Genomic DNA, 20247 nt, shown 5'->3' on the forward strand with positions numbered 1-20247 from the left:
AGGTTTTATAACGGGAAGATTTGCAAGAATTTTATAAAGTATTGAATCTCGGACATTTGGTAGTGGCGGATTTTAGTGTATGAGGCAATTTTCAACATAAACTACAGCTCTACTGACTGTCAAAACTGCCAAAGTTTATCCACTTACTTGGCCAAGTTTGCTCATTGCTTGTGAACAATAAGCAGCTTTGTGTTGTCATGACGCTGTGCTCATTACTCAGGCTGACTATCAGCTGGTGTGCATTCAGCCATGGGACCAATATGCACATGCATAATGAGCAAGTGGTGCGAGATTTCCGCTGGCCTGGACATGGCTGTTAGATTTGTGAGGCTTCCCTTAATGGAACGAATGCTCCAGCCAAGATGTGAAAATTTCACTCTGTCAGTAATTACACTTCTTCGAATTGATTCCCACAAAATAGTTTTGTGTAAAATATTTAATAAAGTAAGTTACTCTTGTAACGACAAATTTAAACAATTTCCAAGATAAGCTGATCTTTGTTCATCAAAATATGGTTCTTACTCACCGGACCATATGCATCACTCCAAAACACCTTTTGCAGCTGCCAGTGATAATCAATAGCCACTGCAGTCTTACTGCGACCTATTCTGGTTGGCTGGCCACCATTCAGCGATGAAGATTTGAAAACATCTCTTCCATAGGTGTAAATAATCTGAGCCAACTGTGATCCTAAGACAGATGAAAATATGCAAATGTTTCTAGATATGAATTTCATGCACCAGGATGTGCCCAGGATTTTCTGATTGCCGGGTATACTGATCGCCGTCCTGGGAGAGGCGTCTAAGGGGGAGGGGGTGTTCGATTTTTGAAGGTGCTCAGTTGCCAAATGCTGGCACTTGTGTAGCTTTTCAAGCACATACACAAGTACTAGATTTTACAAGGGACCGATTGAGAGCCGTAAGTAATGTTTCTCGCATGTGTCACTGATGCATTTACTAGTTTGTATGATTTTGGCATAGGCTAGGCCCAATTTATGTTGAATATATTGTTAGGAATGTCGGGATATTAGATGAAAATAGTGCTGGGCAGGATTCACGATTTTTAAGACAGTGCTGGGAGGTAACTTTTAGAGCTGGGCGGCGGCCGCCCAGTGCCGCCCAGCGTGGGCACTAATCGTTCACTTCAACAGAAGTATCATACAACACATGGGCGTTGAGGGACCTCAGAATATTCACAGATGTTGTGACATTAATGTTACAACTTAATTGTCTTCATTCAAGACCAAAACACATATCACAGTTTACTATGAAACCTACACACTAATGTAAGGCTACCTACAGTAAGCCTCAAAATTGTATGCTGACCCCCTTTTATTAACTTTTTGTGAGCCATGAACCACAAACATGACATGCTGTAGCGATAAGTTTTAACAAACAGTTTTATTTATGGGGTTAAATTCTTAAAAACCTTGCTTGCGTAAGTTATATTGATAAGAAGTGTTCAAATGAGGATTTGTCCTTACTTTTACACTAACTTCAAACCTCAAAACCTTCCATCTTTTACCCATTGACAAGGCCATCTCACACAACATTATGGTCATTGGTAACTGGGCACACTCAAGTGTACACAATTTAAACAGTTGCTCCCAGGGCACTACAGTGCACCACATCTTTGTGTCTCCTAGGGGACTTCCCACAAACTATATGTATATATATACTTAGAAAGTTACCTCACAAGGTCCCATAAATACACCTGGGTGAAGAAGATTAATGTATATTAAGGGCCTTGTCCAAGGATACAACACAACAATCTGGCAAAAGGACTCAAACCTGCAATCCTTAAATCGCAAGGCCATTGCCTTTCCATTTGACCACAACACTCTATCAGAAGCTTTTTTTATTTTTTATATTTTATTTATTTATATTTTTTATTTACTTTTTATTTATTATTATTTGATCTCATATTTTTTTTTTTAAGATGCAATATTTTTAGGCTGTAATATTTTAAAGCTGTAATCATTTTAAGTTGTAATATTTTATGCGATTTTGTGAAGTGCTTTGAGATCATTCTTTGATGTAAAGCGCTATATAAGAATAAATCATTATTATTATTATTAAGTTTACAAAGTATAATTTGGCTCTAGTACATCTCTCTTTCAGATACTCATCCAGCTTACCAACAGCAGGGCAATTTCCTCCAACACTTGTGTAACCATCAGCGCAGGAGCATGTGTACGATCCTTCACTATTGGTGCATTTCTGATGGCAATACCCAAACGACATACACTCGTCTAAATCTGTAGAATTAGAAAATCATTGCACAAAATTACTTTGAAAGATGCACAAAATTATACAAATATCAGCAAAGGACAGCACCTCATTGTAAAAAAAAATTGAGAAAGAAAAAAAGGATAATTTCTTTGAAAACATTACAAATTTGAAAAGAAGATAACCAGATAGAAGAAGTAGAAGACATTGAAAGTCTTCTTTTTTGATTTCAGGTACAGACATGAGATAAATTAATATAATTATATACTTTTCCTATTAAACTAGGACCAATGTTGCCTTGTTTACTTGAGTTGTGGGTTACTAACAGTGAGCAAATAGTTCACAGGTTTATGAAGTCATATGACAAGAAGAACTATGGTGCTTAAATTATAAGAATTGGTTGCCATGATACCATGGAAACATTCACTCATTGCACAAATTAGGATGTTGTTACTGTTACTTGCCTACCCCAAAAAAAAATATATATATATATATAAAAAAAAGTCACGCTCTGGAAAAGGGATATCTTCAATAACTTAATTATTAATAAAATACATACTATCATTCTCTTTAACTTGCCTTCACAACTTCTGCTGTCATTAGCAAGTTGGTAATTATTCGGACAGATACATGTTCCGCCTCCCGGTGCAGCTACACAATCATGAGCACAGGACAGGATGCCACAGCGTAAATTAGCTGGAGACAGTAGAGAAAAACTACGAGTGTCAAGATTCTAAAACATTTTCATTATTTACGAAAAAGTTACACAGGGCAGTTTTCCCATTATAAATCTATAGTTACCTTTAGACATTACCATAAATTAAGTGCTGCCTAAATATTTACATGGCATGCTTGTAGTTTGAAGTCTTAGTCTGTGTATATTGTGAGAAATCAGATATAAAACACTAATAGAAGGATTGTTATTACCAAGGTAATATCACCTACCAATACAGTGTCACTCACATTCAACAAGTATACAGTAGTTGGTTTGTTGAATTAAAAATATCCACAAGTTATATGTACAAACCCAACAATTATGTTACATTTCAAAATGAACATTAGCAGTTATCATAGCAATTTTATGTACCTAGCAAGGCCCAAGATGCATGTAACATTAAATTTCACTATAACATTGACTGGTAATGTTACAAACACTGGCTAATTGCTACAGCATATGAAATCTCTCGATGCATCCCACTACAGTTAAACACTGCAGTAGTAATTGCACGATATCAGTTGGTGACAGATCCGAAGAAAGTGGAACTGTTACTCATTTGCAAAGGGCAACTTAAAAGAACAAATGATTTAATTGAATTGATTGAGGCTATACAAGTTGACAATAACCCTTAACCAGAATGCAAAATGCATTGAGGTTTCGATGACTTCAATGCACTAGACTTCTGCTTGTTAGTATAACCAGAACTAGCTGTTACAATAACACTATGGCATGCTAACACAGGTCAGTCTGTACGTGGTTATACACACCTCCATCAAAAACAGTAGGGTTCTTGTACTCAATTTTATGAATCCGCACACCAAGTATTACAAACCAAACCAAATCTCTAATAACTTCGCACATTAAGGTTGCAGAGGAGTCTACTTATGGACAATTCAGATTGGAATATGCCCACAAAACTTCAAAGAATCAACTTGAAAGAAGCTAATACAGGTCACTGGAGGTCAACCTGAGGTCAAAGGTCACCCAAATGCAGGTCTACTATTGTATTACAATAGCTTAACTCCCAACCTTAATGGACATTTTGTTCTCAAGTTATTGCAAAAATACTAGTTTTTGACCCCTGATTGACCTTTGTTGACATTGGATCACATGACTGTTATGTTTTGAAACAATCCCTTACCCCATTCACAACTAGTCCCAAAATATCAACCTTGTCACACCCTGTCAATGGGTAGTTTCACAAATTATTGAGAAAAACTAGGCCAACATTACAGCCAACTCCATGGAGTGAAAGCAAATCTCAAGTTCACAGGTGCTTGACCTAGTTTCTCCTTGGCAGCTGGCCAAGAAATGTTTTGAAATTCATGGTACCTGTGCAACTTACATCCAACCAGAACTACCAATGATCTACAAATATTTTCTAGAGAAGGCATGCTTCGCCATTCAAGTGCACTATTCCATCGAAATCACATCAACTCTTTAGCAAAATATCCATACGGATGAGTCACAAGTGTTGAAGTAGCTCTAGTACTTTTATATATCTATGGTCTGCAAGCAAGCCTTGGAAGACACTGTACATGTATGTAGATATGTACATAGCAATTCAGGACTTCTAGCGACACACTTAAGTCAATGGGGATATTGTCGCGAGTTCAGATTCAAATCTACGGATGCCCATACGATCATTTTCAATTGTCAGTAGGCTCTCCTTTTCTTATGAGGCGAATCGCCCATGTCATATACTTATAGGCTGGACGATGGGAGATACCGTATATTATGAAAAGGTTTTAACAAGTTGACCCCTGGTGACCCTAAATGACCTTCGATATCCACCAAAAACGATAGGCTGTTTGTACTTAATGTGGTCAACCTATATACCAGAAATGAAATCAATCCAAGCTTTGCTTCTTGAGATATCATGTTTACAAGCTTTTCACTATTTGACCCCTGGTGACCCCAAGTGACCTTTGACCTACACCAAAAACAATAGGCTTCTTGTACTCAATAAGATACTCCTATGTACCAAATATGAGAACTGTCCAAGCTTCCCTTCTTGAGATATCGTGTTTACAAGCTGGGCGTCACAAACGCACACACACACACACACACATACATACACACACACATACACACACGCATGATTGCAAAGGTTACGATTATCATCGAAACCAAAAAAAACAACAGAAATTTGTATGTGGGCAATTTTCATCTCATTACTCCACAAAAATTGCCTGTTATGATGTTATTTTGGTAGCTCTCTTGGACATTACCAGGATGAAATCTCCCTTCATCCCAGCATAATTCCAACGCTGCCGTAGTTTGAACTTACAACATGGCATTTGTTCATCAGCGCCCCCAGAGCAGTCCTCGTTTCTATCACAGAGACGACCAACAGGGATACACTTGGAATTGCTACCAGGGCAGCCCCATTCACCATTTGGACATGTTAGTTGTCTGTCTGAAGAGAGAAAATATTTTGACCGATATTAAGTATTTTTGCAACTTTCCAGTCAGGTCTCTCTGATTTAATGAAAGGCGAACTGATCATGTTAAAAAAAAGTTGTTTTCATCCATATTTTTCACCATTATTGGAAGCAAGTGTTAATTAAAACTTAATAACCATCCAAGTGAAATGACAATAGGAAATCCTTACCACAGGATTGTTCATCCGAACCATCTCGACAGTCCCAGAATCCATTGCAAACAAACCCTTGTGGAATGCATCGCTGTAGGTCACCCCCGCATCGGAAATGGTTACCCGCACAGGTTCGATTATCTGCCGAAACATGAAGACGATTCCAGACAAAACAGGTTCAATTTTTTTTACACTGCAACCAGACATTACAGTTTTACATTTACTTGAATTTTGAATGTATTTAACATTTTTTATTAATATTCCACAGTCTTACAAGTTGGATAAAAAATTAATTGTTTAAATATTATTAAAGTTGGCAACTCATTTTCAGGAACTCTCTCTGCTGCAAGTATGACAATGTAAATAGCTGGATAGTCTGCTTGCCCGCCCACCCCCCCCCCTCTCCTCCTATATGGCGACATTCAACAGGATAAGGGAGGGGAATAATAACTTTTTATTCAATGAAGTCGTAAAGGAATGACATGATAAAGGTCATTATTGTTGGCATAAATATGTATACTAAATGTATGTCAAGTGTCAAGCTGGCAGTATTGCTCCCCTTTAAGGAATCAGAACACTGAACATAAAACTTCAAACAATGTCCCCCTTCTGAATGTGACAAAAACCAGCATACAAATGAAATTTTATTTACAATCTGAACACACTACTCTTAAATTTGAAGGAACTATTCTAAGTTTTCACTTGCTAATGTTTAGTTTTTCTTTTGCTCAAGGTTGTATGCCAAAACAGTAAAACAAAGGAATGTGGTGCATTCAAAAAAGCCATCACAGCTCAGTATTAACTGCTTGCCACATGAGGAAAGTTACTAAAACTTTAAAACCATCTTGGTTCCACAATTATATATCTCAAAATTGGACAATAAACTTTGATGTTTGAGATAACCTGAGTGTTTGAAACATTTATTGGGATTCGGTGACAGGTTTGGCTATATGCCATGGTATTTAGCTATATCCCTATAGAGAATAAAGCAGCTGCTACTTATGTCTTCATGTTAATCAAGTGTAACAGTTAAGGATAAGTATTAATGCTATAGTTATGCATCATTCAACAGAATCTGAAATGTACCCAACTGTAAGGAATGGATAGATTACCAGATTTTGACTTCTAAGTTTTACCTTTACATAATTATATCAAATTAGGAAAAGCAAACTTCGAGACAAAATCTGCAAAACATTTTAGGATACTTTTTGTAGCATTCACATTAATTTCCATTTTTCCAGTCACATTGATACCATATGACACAAGTAGTGAAGCTTTAGGGCCACTTTGCCGACTAAATCAAAAAGGGACAAGTAATATGTGTCATATTTTAGTAAAGTAACTTCCATTCGATGTCAACCAGTTTGAGTAATCTTACATTCTGTTTGAGACCTATTCCCCTCCCTCCCTCTCCTTCCCCCCCTTCTCCCCTTCATTCTTTTCTTCCCATTTCATTTTCCTTTTAAACCCTTAACACCCCTTCCCTCCATTCCAATCCCTTCCTAACCCTACCTCAGAAATCAATAGAATATTTCCTGTACAACCAGCAGAATCTTAGTACCAACCAGCCTAGGTCACCAATTGCAATCATTTTCGGGAGTCAGGCAGGTTTAACAGAGAGTCATGTCAGTTCATAGGGGAGCAGTTGATATAACAACTTTTGTTGATGATGTGGTGATAAAATGTTTTTTCTTTTTTTTTAAACTTTCAAATTTGTTGACATATTTGAGACTGAATGGAATGTAAGATAAAACAAGCATCATAAAGTTGAAACTTTTCTGTGATCCAACTACCACATTGTGAACTGTTAAAGTCATACAAAATGCTAAGATTCCAGCAATTTGTGCAACAGTGAGTAAACTAGTCTTGGCCATTCTAATACACTTATTCTCACGTGCAACTGTACATGCCTCAAGAGTCCGTTTCTGCCTACTTAGAATGTGCTTGCCCACTGTATTTTACATGCCCGAGATCTGTCCGATACAAATGTCTTGGACATTTCTCCAAAGAGGGGCGTGAACTTATGCAAACCACAAAATCTTTATTCATATTATTGTTACGAAATTGCATATCATGTGAGATCATGTTTCTTCCTCGGCAATTAGCGACCGTCTCGCAGTGTACAGACCAAGCTAAGGCCCAAGTGATTGTTCACTGCGGGAGGCAGGACTTGAATAAACATTTTGGGGGGAGTGGGCCCAATAGGCAAACCTGATTGGCTTCTTGGCTTTTCCAAAGCAAATCTGCCAAAATCAAAGGAAAACATAAGATAGCTTGGGAGAAATGTGCAAGACCCTAGTATCAATCGAAAGCTGTGCCGGGGGCGTTCTCTTGGCAGTACAGCAAATAGATATGGGAAAATAGCTTTGTGCCAAAGAAAGGTACAATAGGCTGTTCATACTAGGGTCTTAACTAGGGTGAACGGGCACCAGAACGTCCGTTTAATGGTAACTTTATACTCACAACAATGAAGTTCGTCTGCTGCATCCGTACAGTCTATTATCCCATCACATTCCTGCGAGGAAAGAATACAGCCCTCAAGGCAAGCATATTCACCGACTTCACAATCTGTTGAAAGCATTAAACAAACGTTTAAATTTTAAACACAAAAAATAAATATTAAATTATTGAAATCAAAGATAGTTCCAGATTTGCTTTAAAGAACTTTGTATTTTGAGTTATGAATGTAACTATGTGTCGTCCTAATCAGCAAACATAATATTCATATGAACATTCTGAGAATGTTGCATTCTTAAAAGTGTTCCATTTATCCTTTAAATTAACTAATTTAATCCAACACAGGAAAGATATGTCAATGTTTTCAATATATGACCCTGCTGTGATCCATACAAACTTCATTTATGTATAAGAATTGGAACTAGTTCTACATCTCCTACCCATGCAGGCATGTGTGAGGCACACACATATTCCATACAGGAGATCAAAGGATTTCACCTGATCTTATTTCAAATCCTCGTTAATGATGAGACTTAACACAACATTTGGAATTCAAATTAAATCAATCTCAAGTTAAGGATTCCAAAATTCACAAAATTTTACAACTTAAAGGCATTGCAGACTCGCCCCAAACCGGGCTCTGAAAAAGTTAACTTTCCGTTGCTTGCAAGTGAAGTTTTCTTCTTCTCACTACAGACAGTAATGAAACGTGATACCTATATTTATCTAGACCTGAAATTTCCATCGCTGCTATGTACACTGTGTTGTGGGTATTGACCGTAGCTGAATGTATCGACTGTACACTAGTGTCTAATTACCGATGGTAGCAAGCTGGGTGTGTATTTTCTGGGATCGATGGTGGTGTCTAACACTTCTGTTACACCTCATTCGAGACTAGGTCAGATTACCGGCATGAGACGTTTCTTTGTGCGCGAGTCTTCACACCCTTTAAAACATACGTTCTATCAACTAGATGTGAATGTGTATATATGGTGAAGTTTATATTTGTTTGTCGATCTGCAACATTTTCATCACATATGTTATGGCCCCAAATATGTTAGAAAGTTAAATAATAGTCACTCATAATAGTCACTCATGCTTCAACTTCAACAAGCACTTCATTGCCACCATCAAATATGATATACTTCTGTCACAACGCCACTACTCCACCAAATTGTCACAGTGGTATGTGACCAAGAAATAAAGACACAAACAATCACTTCAGTTAAACAGAGTACATTAGATCTTCATCTGGCTAGATAACTACTACTGAATACAGTGACTGTAACAGGGGAAAGTAAGCTTGAGAGAAACCATGCTAAGCACGGCTCCTACAGGTTGAATCACACTGAATACAATTGGTGAAAGTAACATCTATGTATCTGTCTTGACAATGGATTACAGAGGATGGGACAGGAAGTTACTCTGTCCACATATTTACCCTTCCCTTCTAGTAAACAGATGTAAAGGCCCGGTCACACTATACCGATTTTTTATCGGAATACTATCCGATTTTCCAGGAGGAATCAAAACAGCCTGTTTTTCGTTCGGGTCTTCTAGCCACAGTGATAAAGGACCTGATTTGCTATCTGTTGAGCCATTCCGATGTGGAATAGCCCTCTCCTAACTTTTGATATTGACTCCGTTTCCTTTTATCGGATAGCTATCCGATTTCTCATACGATTTTTATCGTTTTTCGATGTGACGTCACTTCAGAATGTAGTCCGTTCCAGAACCCCTCAGATTTGGAATAGGTATTCGAATATTCCACTGCATTCATTACATTCACTACCACAAACCTCACTCTTCGGCCTAAAATCGGAAATATCGGACCGTATTCCGATAAAATATCGCTGTAGTGTGACCGGGCCTTTAAGCTATAAATTAAGAAGGGACCACACTAAGACACCCTTGGCAATGACATCATATCACAGGTTACTATATAGGAGATATCTGATATTTGGTGCACAGACAGATGTACTGTATAGGGCTTCTGTTGTAGAGAGTTACTGTGGAGGTCAAAGTGTAAGTGATCTATTGGAACTTAGAGGTTGGAAAAGTGTGTTATATCAAGTTTATTGTTGGCTTGTAAATAGAAACTATAAGTAATCTTTCTGGAAAGTGTGATGTAGGAGGACTTCCTGTCTGTGCTGCTAGCTAAGAGTAAGAGATTATAAAGGTGAACATAGGGTAAGGGGGAAGGTGAAGAAAATGGTTAAATGCTCTCTGTTATACTTCCTCAGTTCCTCACTGAAATGTTTAATTCTTTAGAATAATAGATAATATATATATATCACTTCTCTATAACTGGAAACAATTCAGAAATTCAGCACCAACATGCGAGTACTTTTCAAAATGTTTAGCAATTTTTTTTAAATATTTAAATTTGGTGCCAATACTGAAAACTGTATAAGAACATCAAGGTAGCACTGCAGTCTCTCCCAAAGAACCCTATAAATTTTATCACGAACAGATAAACGGTTGGGTTTAGATATAGTCGTGTTAAATTCTAATATGTACTGCCTAGTGTACCTTTCTTTTTCACAAAGATATTTTCCTGTATCTTTTTGCTGTACTGCCAAGAGAACACCCACGGCAATACTTTAGATTGATAATAGGGTCTTGCACATTTCTCCCAAGCTATCTAATGTTTTACTTTGATATTGGCAGATTAGCTTTGGAAAAGCGAAGAAGCCAATCAGGTTTGCCAATTGGGCCCACATCCCCCAAAATGTTTATTCAACCCCTGCCTCCTGCAGTGAACAATCACTTGGCCTTAGATTGGTCTGTACACTGCGAGACTGTTGCTAATTGCTGTGTAAGAAACATGATCTCACATGACACGCAATTTTGTAAAAATAATATGAATAAAGATGTTGTGGTTTGCGTAAGCTCACTCCCCTCTTTGGAGAAATGTCCAAGACGTATATATGGAACAGATCCTTGGGCATGTTAAATACAATGGGCAAGCACATTCGTGGTAGGCAGAAACGGACTCTGAGGCATGTACAGTTTGCACACGAGAAATAGAGTACAAATGACTTGGCCAAGACTAGGTTAGATACAGCTCTAGGACAAAATATGGAGAAGAATGGCTCTATAGATAATTTACAACACAGGAATTTCCTAGAATATTGAGGTACCAGTCACTATGTGTCTCCTACTGTAAACAATAGAGTATATATAAACATGTCACATTTTACAAACTGGCACGTCCTGATAAAGCAGGTATTAAACTATATACCGGCCGGCCTATTTTAATGTTCAAGTTTATTTTAAGTAAACATGTTTGGCAAGGCAAGTACCTTTCAGCGTCGTTTTTTTATAATTCCTGTTTGCTTTATGTTCGACAGATATTTAAATTACGACAAACAAATAGCAAGAAATGACTTAACATCTGAAAGTTTATGTTAGGTATACCGAGAATATAAATATCTCAACAAAATGGCCTTTGACATCACAAGGAGATGAAGAAAGTCACATTTTTAACCTGATATAGTGGCACCCACACGCTAAATATCATGAAATATATCAGTCTTTCCCATGCAGGACTGCATAATCAATCAAGCATTCAAAGTTGGGCTTCGAAAATTGGTGACCAAACAGAATGATGCTCTAAAAGATCTGACTTCAGGCACAAACACTTGAGAAATGAATGAAATTTGCTACGGAAGGATTGCTAGCAAAAATGTGTAGTTTCTTCCTACGTTGTAGATTCGGAAGGAGGTGTAAGTGGGAGTGGGCGGTGCCCAGGGAGTGAGGGCGCAGTGCTAAAACGTTTCCTGTGTGTAGTTAGGTAGATAGGAAAGTGCAGATGTGGAGTGGGAGACAGGTAAGAGAGGAGCAAAGTAAATTTAATTTTGAAATGTTATATCCTGCTAAAAGTGTTCACTGATATCACTTCAGTACAGTGTATCTCTATATAAGTAGTGTTAGCTCAGTGGTTAACACCGATGCCTTCCAATCATAAGGTCCCTGGTTCGAGTCACTCCAAGATTAATGCATGTCGTCCAGTTAAAGAGTTGTTGACAATTGACAATTCATAATCATGGACGTTAAATATGAATGTAAGACACTGACTTCTGTCAGCTTGCGGCTTTGATAAGCCAATCATGGCCAATGAGGCTTCTTTGTAATTTCCTGCTTGCAGGAGGATCTAAAATACATACATACATACACACATAGTAGCACTTTGTAGTCTAATCAGGGATCTGTTAGAGTAGCAGCTCCCTGGTCTAATACACAGACCACTAACTGTACTGGGTCAGTACCTCCGATGCTTTGCACAAACTTCACTTAAAAAGGGAAACATATGACTCTACCGACAAGTTCATAATGCTTTCCTAGTTTGTCAAGGACTAATGATATTGAATGTCATCCAATGATGCTATGTTGTTTAAAAGAAAGTTTAAAGATCATGGTTTAATTAAGATATTAAAGCTAATAAACCAACAGATTAACATTAAGACCTGTACTAATGAGTCAACATCATCATCATCATCATCAATTTGGCCTTAAAGGAGCAGTCTAGAGGTAATTATATAAAAAGAAACGTTAATGTCTTTTAAACCTGAATAGCCATCTAGAAACATTACCAATGCTTCAAATGTTTCTTAAATTTTCTTAAACTTTAACATATCAAAACTAAATATTCTGCCCAAAAATCATCTTCTAAAGTACATGTATGAAAGATAAAACATCAAAATCTGTAACTGAGGCTGTGAAAGTTTTTCCTTCCCTATTAATTTTTGTTTTGTTTCTCATTAGTATGTATATGCTTGACTAGATACTAGATCTGAAATACTTAAAGGTCTACAGATGGATATTTGATGGATTTTGATGGTAGTTGCAGCTATTTTCATGATTTCTAATGCCTGTAAGCGTAATTAGAACAATGTTGTTCCAATGTGTCTGTAGCAGACCACTGAAGGTTACATAGCGAGATATGCCCCAAGGAAATCTTGGGCAACTGTTATTAGCCAAGCTAGGTGACATCAAAACCCAGACAGCTGAAGTTCACAATGTGATTTGTCTCTCTGCTGACCACCACCACCACCATGATATCAAATCTCAAGCTACATCAGCTTGGATCAATTGTGTGGAATGGAGGAAGTGTAAATAAATTGTGAAGCTTAAAGGGTGTGAAGACTCCTGCAAAAAGAAACTTCTCATGCCGGTAATCTGACCTAGTTTCGAATGAGGTGTAACAGAAGTGTTAGACACCACCATCGATCCCAGAAAATACACACACAGCTTGCTACTATCGGTAATTAGACACTAGTGTACAGTCAGTACATACAGCTGCAGTCAATACCCACAACACAGTATACAAACGATACAGGTCTAGATAAATATAACAAGGCATCACTTTTCTTTACTGTCTGCATTTTGTAGCGACCAACAGAAAACTTAACTTGCAAGCAACGGAAAGTTAACTTTTTCAGAGCGCGGCACACGGTTTAGGGCGAGTCTTCAATGCCTTTAATTGTGCAACAAAATGGCCTCTAAGGATCTTGGTGCTTTGTAGTGCAACACATGTACACACAGGCCAAAAGGAATGTGAAATCATGAAGAAAAAGAGTGGATCAAGTAAGCTAGGCCAGGCGGGGCGGAAAATTGTTCAGACAGTGTATCACCTATGTTTGTATACATGACTGCTTAGGCATATATATGGTTGATTTAGCATAGGGCAGGAAAATACTCTGTAATACAGAAGAGTAGACTATGGGAGTTGTGTCTCCATGGTGACTTTGAGTCCCTGCATTATTTATGTGCAAGTCATCCTCTCTCACACACATGATCTCCGTGATCTTCATGATCCACATGAAGAGATTTAAGATGTAAAAGAAACACTCACTCTCAACAATCTTCTTCACAGACACCTTTTGTGCCCTTCAGTGTCAAAAGGTTGAATTTTACCATAAATGAACTAACAGTTTAATGATCCTGCTAGGATATGTATTGCACTCTAAACAGATCTTTAGCTCTTTGTAATCACTATGAGATATCCATGTTCAAGTCGCTATAAGTACTTGAGATAATTACAATAACAGCATTTAATCATTTGACCTCTTCAGACCTACTTGAACAACCAAAACAATAGGCTGCTTCTACTTAAAGGCATATTCCGGGTGACTAACAATGCCATTCTTATGGAAAAGAAAAATATTCTAAACTGGTAGTTGAAAATGCCATCAAAATATCTTGTCCCAAACTCATGACATGATGGAACCTAATATGACTGGCAAAACCCTATGCTTCCCTGCAATGGATCACAGTAGGTGACCTGTGATGTCATAAGGCAAATGTTCTTCCAAGGTCGTTAGCTGGTTGAAACCTGTTCAAGCTTCTTCCAAGCATGGAGGTAAAACAGAGGTTCTACTTTCCAATCCTTTTATAATATTCTTGTTGATTTATCCTTGAAACGTGACATTTATGTTGAATGTTTGCACAGCTGTTAAGGCTTTCTGCATTAAGAATTTCATCAAATGGCAACTTTTTCTTTGCGGAAAAATTATGTTCCTCTGTGAACAAGTCAGTTAAATGTTAAGAAAACAAAAATATTTTCACCTGAATTGCTTTCATGTCATTCTGTTCAGGGCTGTACATTAACAAATGCCAAGTTGCCTGAGGCAATTGAACATGATCATGTCAGGCAAGTTCTCTCTCATCTCAACTTGCCCAATTGAGCAAGTGATAGATGTGTAAATATTAACAAAGTATCTAACCACAAACATATATCTTGGTGAGATTGTTCTTGGATTTGTACTTTGCGAGACATTCCATTGCCTCGACCATCTTTTCACTTTACACAGTAAGTAAGTGGAAAGTAAATGGCTCAATTTTAAGTATTTTAGTATACAAACAATACCGTGGTCAAATTTAGCAGATTCTCACTGACCAGAGATGTGAAGCGTGAAAGCTCATTAACATACAGGTGTGACCTCATTCTGTGGAGTGTAATGAAAGGTTAACATTCTAACAAGAAGTGGTAAGTCCATTGTTATTGTTTCCTGTTCATGGCACATGCCACAGATGGACGTCACACAGTGACCTTTACATTCATGAGCTTTTATGCATCGCATTTCTGGTCAGTGAGAATCTGCTAACTTTGACATCAAATTTCTCTAACTGAATGTCTCTTTTGACTAAACGGGAACTAACATATTTTTTGCGTACTTAAATACTTTAGTATTAGACAAAAGAAATGAATTTCTTTTTCGCCTCCAGCTATGCATTTCAAAGTCTCAATATGTGTTTGCTGATGAAGTTCGGAAAACAAACCTCCGAAGCAGATTTGATGTTTCTTATTCTAAAATCTAAATGCACTCTGATCAGATGGGATTAATTCAGAAAAGCAATCAAAAGAAAGAAATTTATTTTCTGTTGCCCTTGTGGCGCGAACGATCACTGCGACCGCCCATATCAACATGTTCATTACACAATTGGAACCTTTATATACTCGTACCATCCACTTTTTTACTCCAATTCCACGAAGGAAACGTCTGAAAGCACCTGTTTATTCATTGCAATGGAAGGAAATGATACAATTTCTCAAGCTACATCGGTAAGACCAAAAGAAAGGTACTATTCAAGAGAAGAAACCTAACACCGGCTAACCACAAAAGTGAAAATAAGCCTAGGCCTAACGGTCGATAACAAACAGTGAGATTTGATTGGCGCATGATCTGTTGGGCGGGGCTTGAAAATTTTGTTTGAAGTTTGTAGAATCTAGGGACTCGTTAATAAATCTGGCAAATTTTATTCAGCTCAAAATGTTTAACGACAGATAACTCAATAAAAATAATGAATATTAATATTAAAATTGCATAGAAAGGTGTCATTTTGACTGAGAATTTGGGTCGAAAGGTCGAAGTTAAAATTTGGCAAACACACATTGAGACTTTAAAATATTTTGAGGCATGGGACAATCAGTCAAACCATGGAGGTAAAACATGGTCAGACAACTAGAATGTTCTTCTACCTGACTAGAATGTTCTTCTACCTGACTAGAATGTTCTTCTACCTGACCTTCTTCAAACCTGACTAAGCCATAAATGATCTTGTAAATCACAGCCCAGGAGACCATCATAATATAAGATCAGGAAGCTTTAGTTCTGTTCATCAACAAGAGGATCAGGTTATCAACTTTATCCAATTCAATGGTATTATCCTTTGATATATGCTTCAAGCATGCTTCAAGCAATGGCCTTTCTCAACACTGTTGTTCCATTGCCTTCTTACACTAACCACAATTTTTGTTTTGTGTATCTGTGTGGATATTTTCATAACAGGGGAGGCAATATTACTAGCCTGTGCCAGGCACAGAAATAGCGCCCTTGGGGGTCTTCTGACCTTGCTCAAGCACAGGTAGTAAAAATATTACCATCTCCATGCTGAAAATGTCACTCTCAAAGGAGAAAATCTTTATAGAAGTTCTGAAAAGGTCACCCCATTGTCACCATGATTTGCAAAGAATGCTAGCAGATATCTGACAAAAAAAGTGTTACTTGAGCTACATCTTTTCCATGGCAAGAAGATGTGCTTTCATAAGAAAACCTTTTCCTTAAAAGACATTATAAAATAATATGAAAGTGGCAAAGGAAGTTGTTGATGGAGCTGTATCCAGGGATGAGTTTGAGTAACTGGAGTTTTAATCCAAATAGTGGAATATTCACCTCTATTGTCATTTGGGAAAGGTTTTATGATAAATATTTCCTAGAAAAAGGAACTGAATGAAGTTGTTCTGTCTTATAGATTGAAGCACAAGGGTCGAGAAGCTGAGACACAGAGAGAGAGTGACCTTTGACTCATGTGATAACTAAGAAACAAGTCCACCATTAACACGGTCCTGCATAGGACGTTTTCTTTTTCCATGGCACCTTGTTTCACAACAGAGCACAGTCTTGGCTTGATGTCTGATGCTCATTAATTTAATCATTTCCAATCCATCCAATCCAAAATCTGCTATGCAAAAACTATCCAATCATTTAACAAACTTAATGTTTTTGTTCAATTGATGGGGTTGGGGAAGGGGAGGAGAGGAGAGGCAAAAAAACAATGAAGTACAACTAATGATACAAAGTAGAAAGTGCTTTAACTTTTCTTTACCATGCCAGGTCTGCTTGGCCTTTCTATAATCAAAGAAAGTTTCTGATCTGCTTATCCTGGAACATAATTGAACCCCTGTGAAGCCCATAAAGCCTGGCTTTGTTTTAATTAAACTGAAATCTGAACCTACCATTGCTAGTCCAAGGCCTTGAAATTCAGGATATTGTTGCTTGCCAGTAGAAATAGGCACATGTTTGTTTCAGCCAGTAGAAATTAAGAACACTAACAACACATGATATAAGTGGGGTAACAATTGTCAGGCAAAGATTTGGTGTGCTTTCCATATTATATAATGCTTAAATTTATCAGAAAAATTGTAAGGCCGTTCTCAACAGCCTGTACAGAGACCTATATGTGTGGTACCTCAGAAAATGCCAGTGAAAACTTGATTTTAGATATTAATTGTTTAAAAAAATTTTTACTATATAAGTGACTAAAATTGTCCTTTACTTTGTTAAGCCTGTATTGGCTTTTTAAAGGACTTCCCTCTACATTTATATATTTATTATCTGTGGAAAATCAAATAAATAAACAAACAAACAAAATTGTTGACTCTAGGCCTGTAGTCTTAAAGTTTCAGTGTATGTTCACCTTAAGCATATATAATCACACATCATAGCCTATAGATAAAAATTGCTACTTTATATGCCTGAGCTGCACGTGTGTAGGATTTGATTTATTCCCTGAAAAATGTGCTTAAAAAATTATGTTAACTTTCCTGCTTGAAAAATGATCCCCTCCCCATACCAAGAAAAGTAAAATTATTTTAAGATGCTTTCAGATATATATTTCTTCTTTCATTTGCATCAGGAAGGTCCTTCTGGCTTACTGAGTTACCCTCAATTTGAACAAAGTTTTTTAAAATAAAATTGAACAGATAAATAAAATAAACCTGTCTATTTGTACAAAGTACTTATTCTTCTGTTTCAAAAGATGTGAAAACTTTTGGTATAATAGCAATACAATGGTCAATAGAGAGCTTAAATTTAATCTGAATAGAAGCCGAGCTTAATTCCTTTGTGTACGACCAGTTCTACCTGAGGCAGATTACTCAGCACAATCAAAACCACATGAATAAACATGTACAGTACAGTTAATAGTATATAAATAATGAATGGTTATGAGTGCAAAAGTGCAAATATTTCATGAGTTAAAAGATGGAATGTTCCATTCAACGAGGCGCAGCCGAGTTGAATGGAACAAATTACATCTTTCAACGAATTTATTTGTTTTATACAACACCTTCAAATTTGGATATAATTGGATGTAAAATGCACTCATGCAACAGATTGTTTTACACAGACAGGTTCTCTGCTCTCTTACCATTGAAAAAATTGCTATCAAAAAGTATAACACATGGTTCTATTTCATAGAGTGCAATAGAGCGGATTTTGCATGCAATCGACGAGCAATTGACCAATCAAATGGCCGGAATATAATTAGGTGTTGTATAATAATAGCTGGCTCAATTGATGTGAAACAGTTATATCTACCTGGACCAGTAGATGCCAGAGGTAGTGTGAATTCAATCTAAGAGTTGATTTAAGCCTCATGGCTGTCTTCCAAAGATGGGGGAGGGGGAAGGGGGTTCCATCCCTTTTATGCTGCCAAATGCCACTGGTCAAGGGCTACAATAACTACATCACTAGCAAATGATCAAGGCTCAGTTGGACATGGAAAGTCTGAACTTTCTACTTGGAAGTAACAACTACAAATATAACCAAATAAATACATAAGTTCTTTCTCTTGGGGAATTGGGGGAGGGATCATTGGTAGGGGAGTTGAGGTGAAAGAGAAAGTGTGGATCAACACAGAGGAACCATAAGTTCAAAGGTATGATTACTTCAGTAGGAGATAAAATGAATTGCCAGTTAAGTCATTGAGCAAAATCTACAAACTTTTGCATCATGAAATTCCTATCACTTTAAACCACACAATGAAATAATGCTGCCTAACACTAACAGTAACAGCAAGAGTAGTAAGATTAACTGTAACTTCTTGGGCCTATACAAGTGGGCACATAGTAGTAACATACGGGCTTACCCAACTTGAACTTGAAGTGCCTCGTGACCATAAAAACATATGATAAATATGGCTTACCCGACGGGACGATGCCTTTCCCAGTTACCCGACGCTTTTATTATTTTTCTTTTTTTGGGGGGCTTCGATACTACAGGCCTAGTACTTGATAAACCCTAACAAGTTTATGCACGTGTACGCTGGTTATGATATGTGTACACTGAGTTATCCTTACCTGGGAATGATCCTGACGGTGGAGTTGTTTGACAAGACACGGATGGTAAGAGTAGACACACTACAAAAATAACTTTGAAATCCATTATAAGATCAACTAAAATGAAAGTTTACGGCAAGAATAGGCAAAATATCCGAGATATTTCTTACATCATCATGTCAGTGAAAAAATATCAGTTAGTTCCTATTAGAAGGAACGGATTTCTTTTGGCCACCTTGTAAACAAAGTTTGGAAGAGTCGTCTGCTCTTTAAAGTCAGAGGTGCGCTAACTGGATTCAGCTAAGCTTCTTCTCGGTCACGACGTAAGCCAGCCTCTGTGTGTAGTTTGTGTGCACTGTAAATGAGATGATCCAGGGACGACTTATCAAACTGTGCTACTTGTTGTGAAAAAAACCACCGGGCCAAGCTTTGAAACTGAACAAGGCAGGGGATATTCGATTTCGAGGTCAACGAACATTTGATACCCGCGAGAGTGTCCCAGCGGCCTGTGCGAGTGTGTATGTTTTCTTCCAAAATAACCCGAGTTCGAAAAGTCGTCTGAGATGCACAGAATTTCAGCCAATCCAATTCATGGTCATGACGTAAGCGCGAAAATGGAATAGCGTATCTTTGTTAGCGGTCTGAAAAAAAATGCTAAATGGTTGGGAAAGTTTTCCCCCATGCAGGACAATTTTCATGCGTCGGTCAAAGACCGTCGTTATTCTCTCACCACAGATTGTCAGGAAGAAGTATCAAAATGAACGACGTGGGTTTTTTTTTTCCAAATGTCCTAGCTAATGTTGTTCACAGAATGTAAATACCTAGAGAGGGAGCAAAAGTCAGAGTAAGAATAGCTTTATCGATAGTGCTCGCAAGGCAATAAAGAAAGGGATTAAGAAGTAAA

General features: G+C 37.5%; 1 protein-coding gene across 3 annotated transcripts in view; it reads right to left on the reverse strand.

The window, feature by feature from the left end:
- The window catches only part of LOC139964780 (low-density lipoprotein receptor-related protein 2-like), a 144372-nt gene extending 124410 nt beyond the window's left edge, over positions 1-19962 (reverse strand). For 2 of the 3 annotated variants that reach the window (XM_071966743.1, XM_071966742.1), the window contains exons 1-7: positions 19365-19962; positions 8006-8110; positions 5561-5683; positions 5237-5365; positions 2808-2924; positions 2138-2257; positions 527-690 (exon numbers count right to left, since the gene is read on the reverse strand). In XM_071966743.1, coding sequence (XP_071822844.1) covers positions 527-690; positions 2138-2257; positions 2808-2924; positions 5237-5365; positions 5561-5683; positions 8006-8110; positions 19365-19449 — 843 coding nt within the window. In that variant the 5' untranslated portion in view covers positions 19450-19962. Of the gene's footprint in view, positions 1-526; positions 691-2137; positions 2258-2807; positions 2925-5236; positions 5366-5560; positions 5684-8005; positions 8111-19210; positions 19234-19364 lie in introns of those variants that run through there. The other variant, XM_071966744.1, reaches the window with a different exon arrangement.
- Positions 19963-20247: the final 285 nt, after the last annotated feature.

Source organism: Apostichopus japonicus, chromosome 23 (genome assembly GCF_037975245.1).
Source record: "Apostichopus japonicus isolate 1M-3 chromosome 23, ASM3797524v1, whole genome shotgun sequence".
NCBI classification, from domain to species: domain Eukaryota; kingdom Metazoa; phylum Echinodermata; class Holothuroidea; order Aspidochirotida; family Stichopodidae; genus Apostichopus; species Apostichopus japonicus.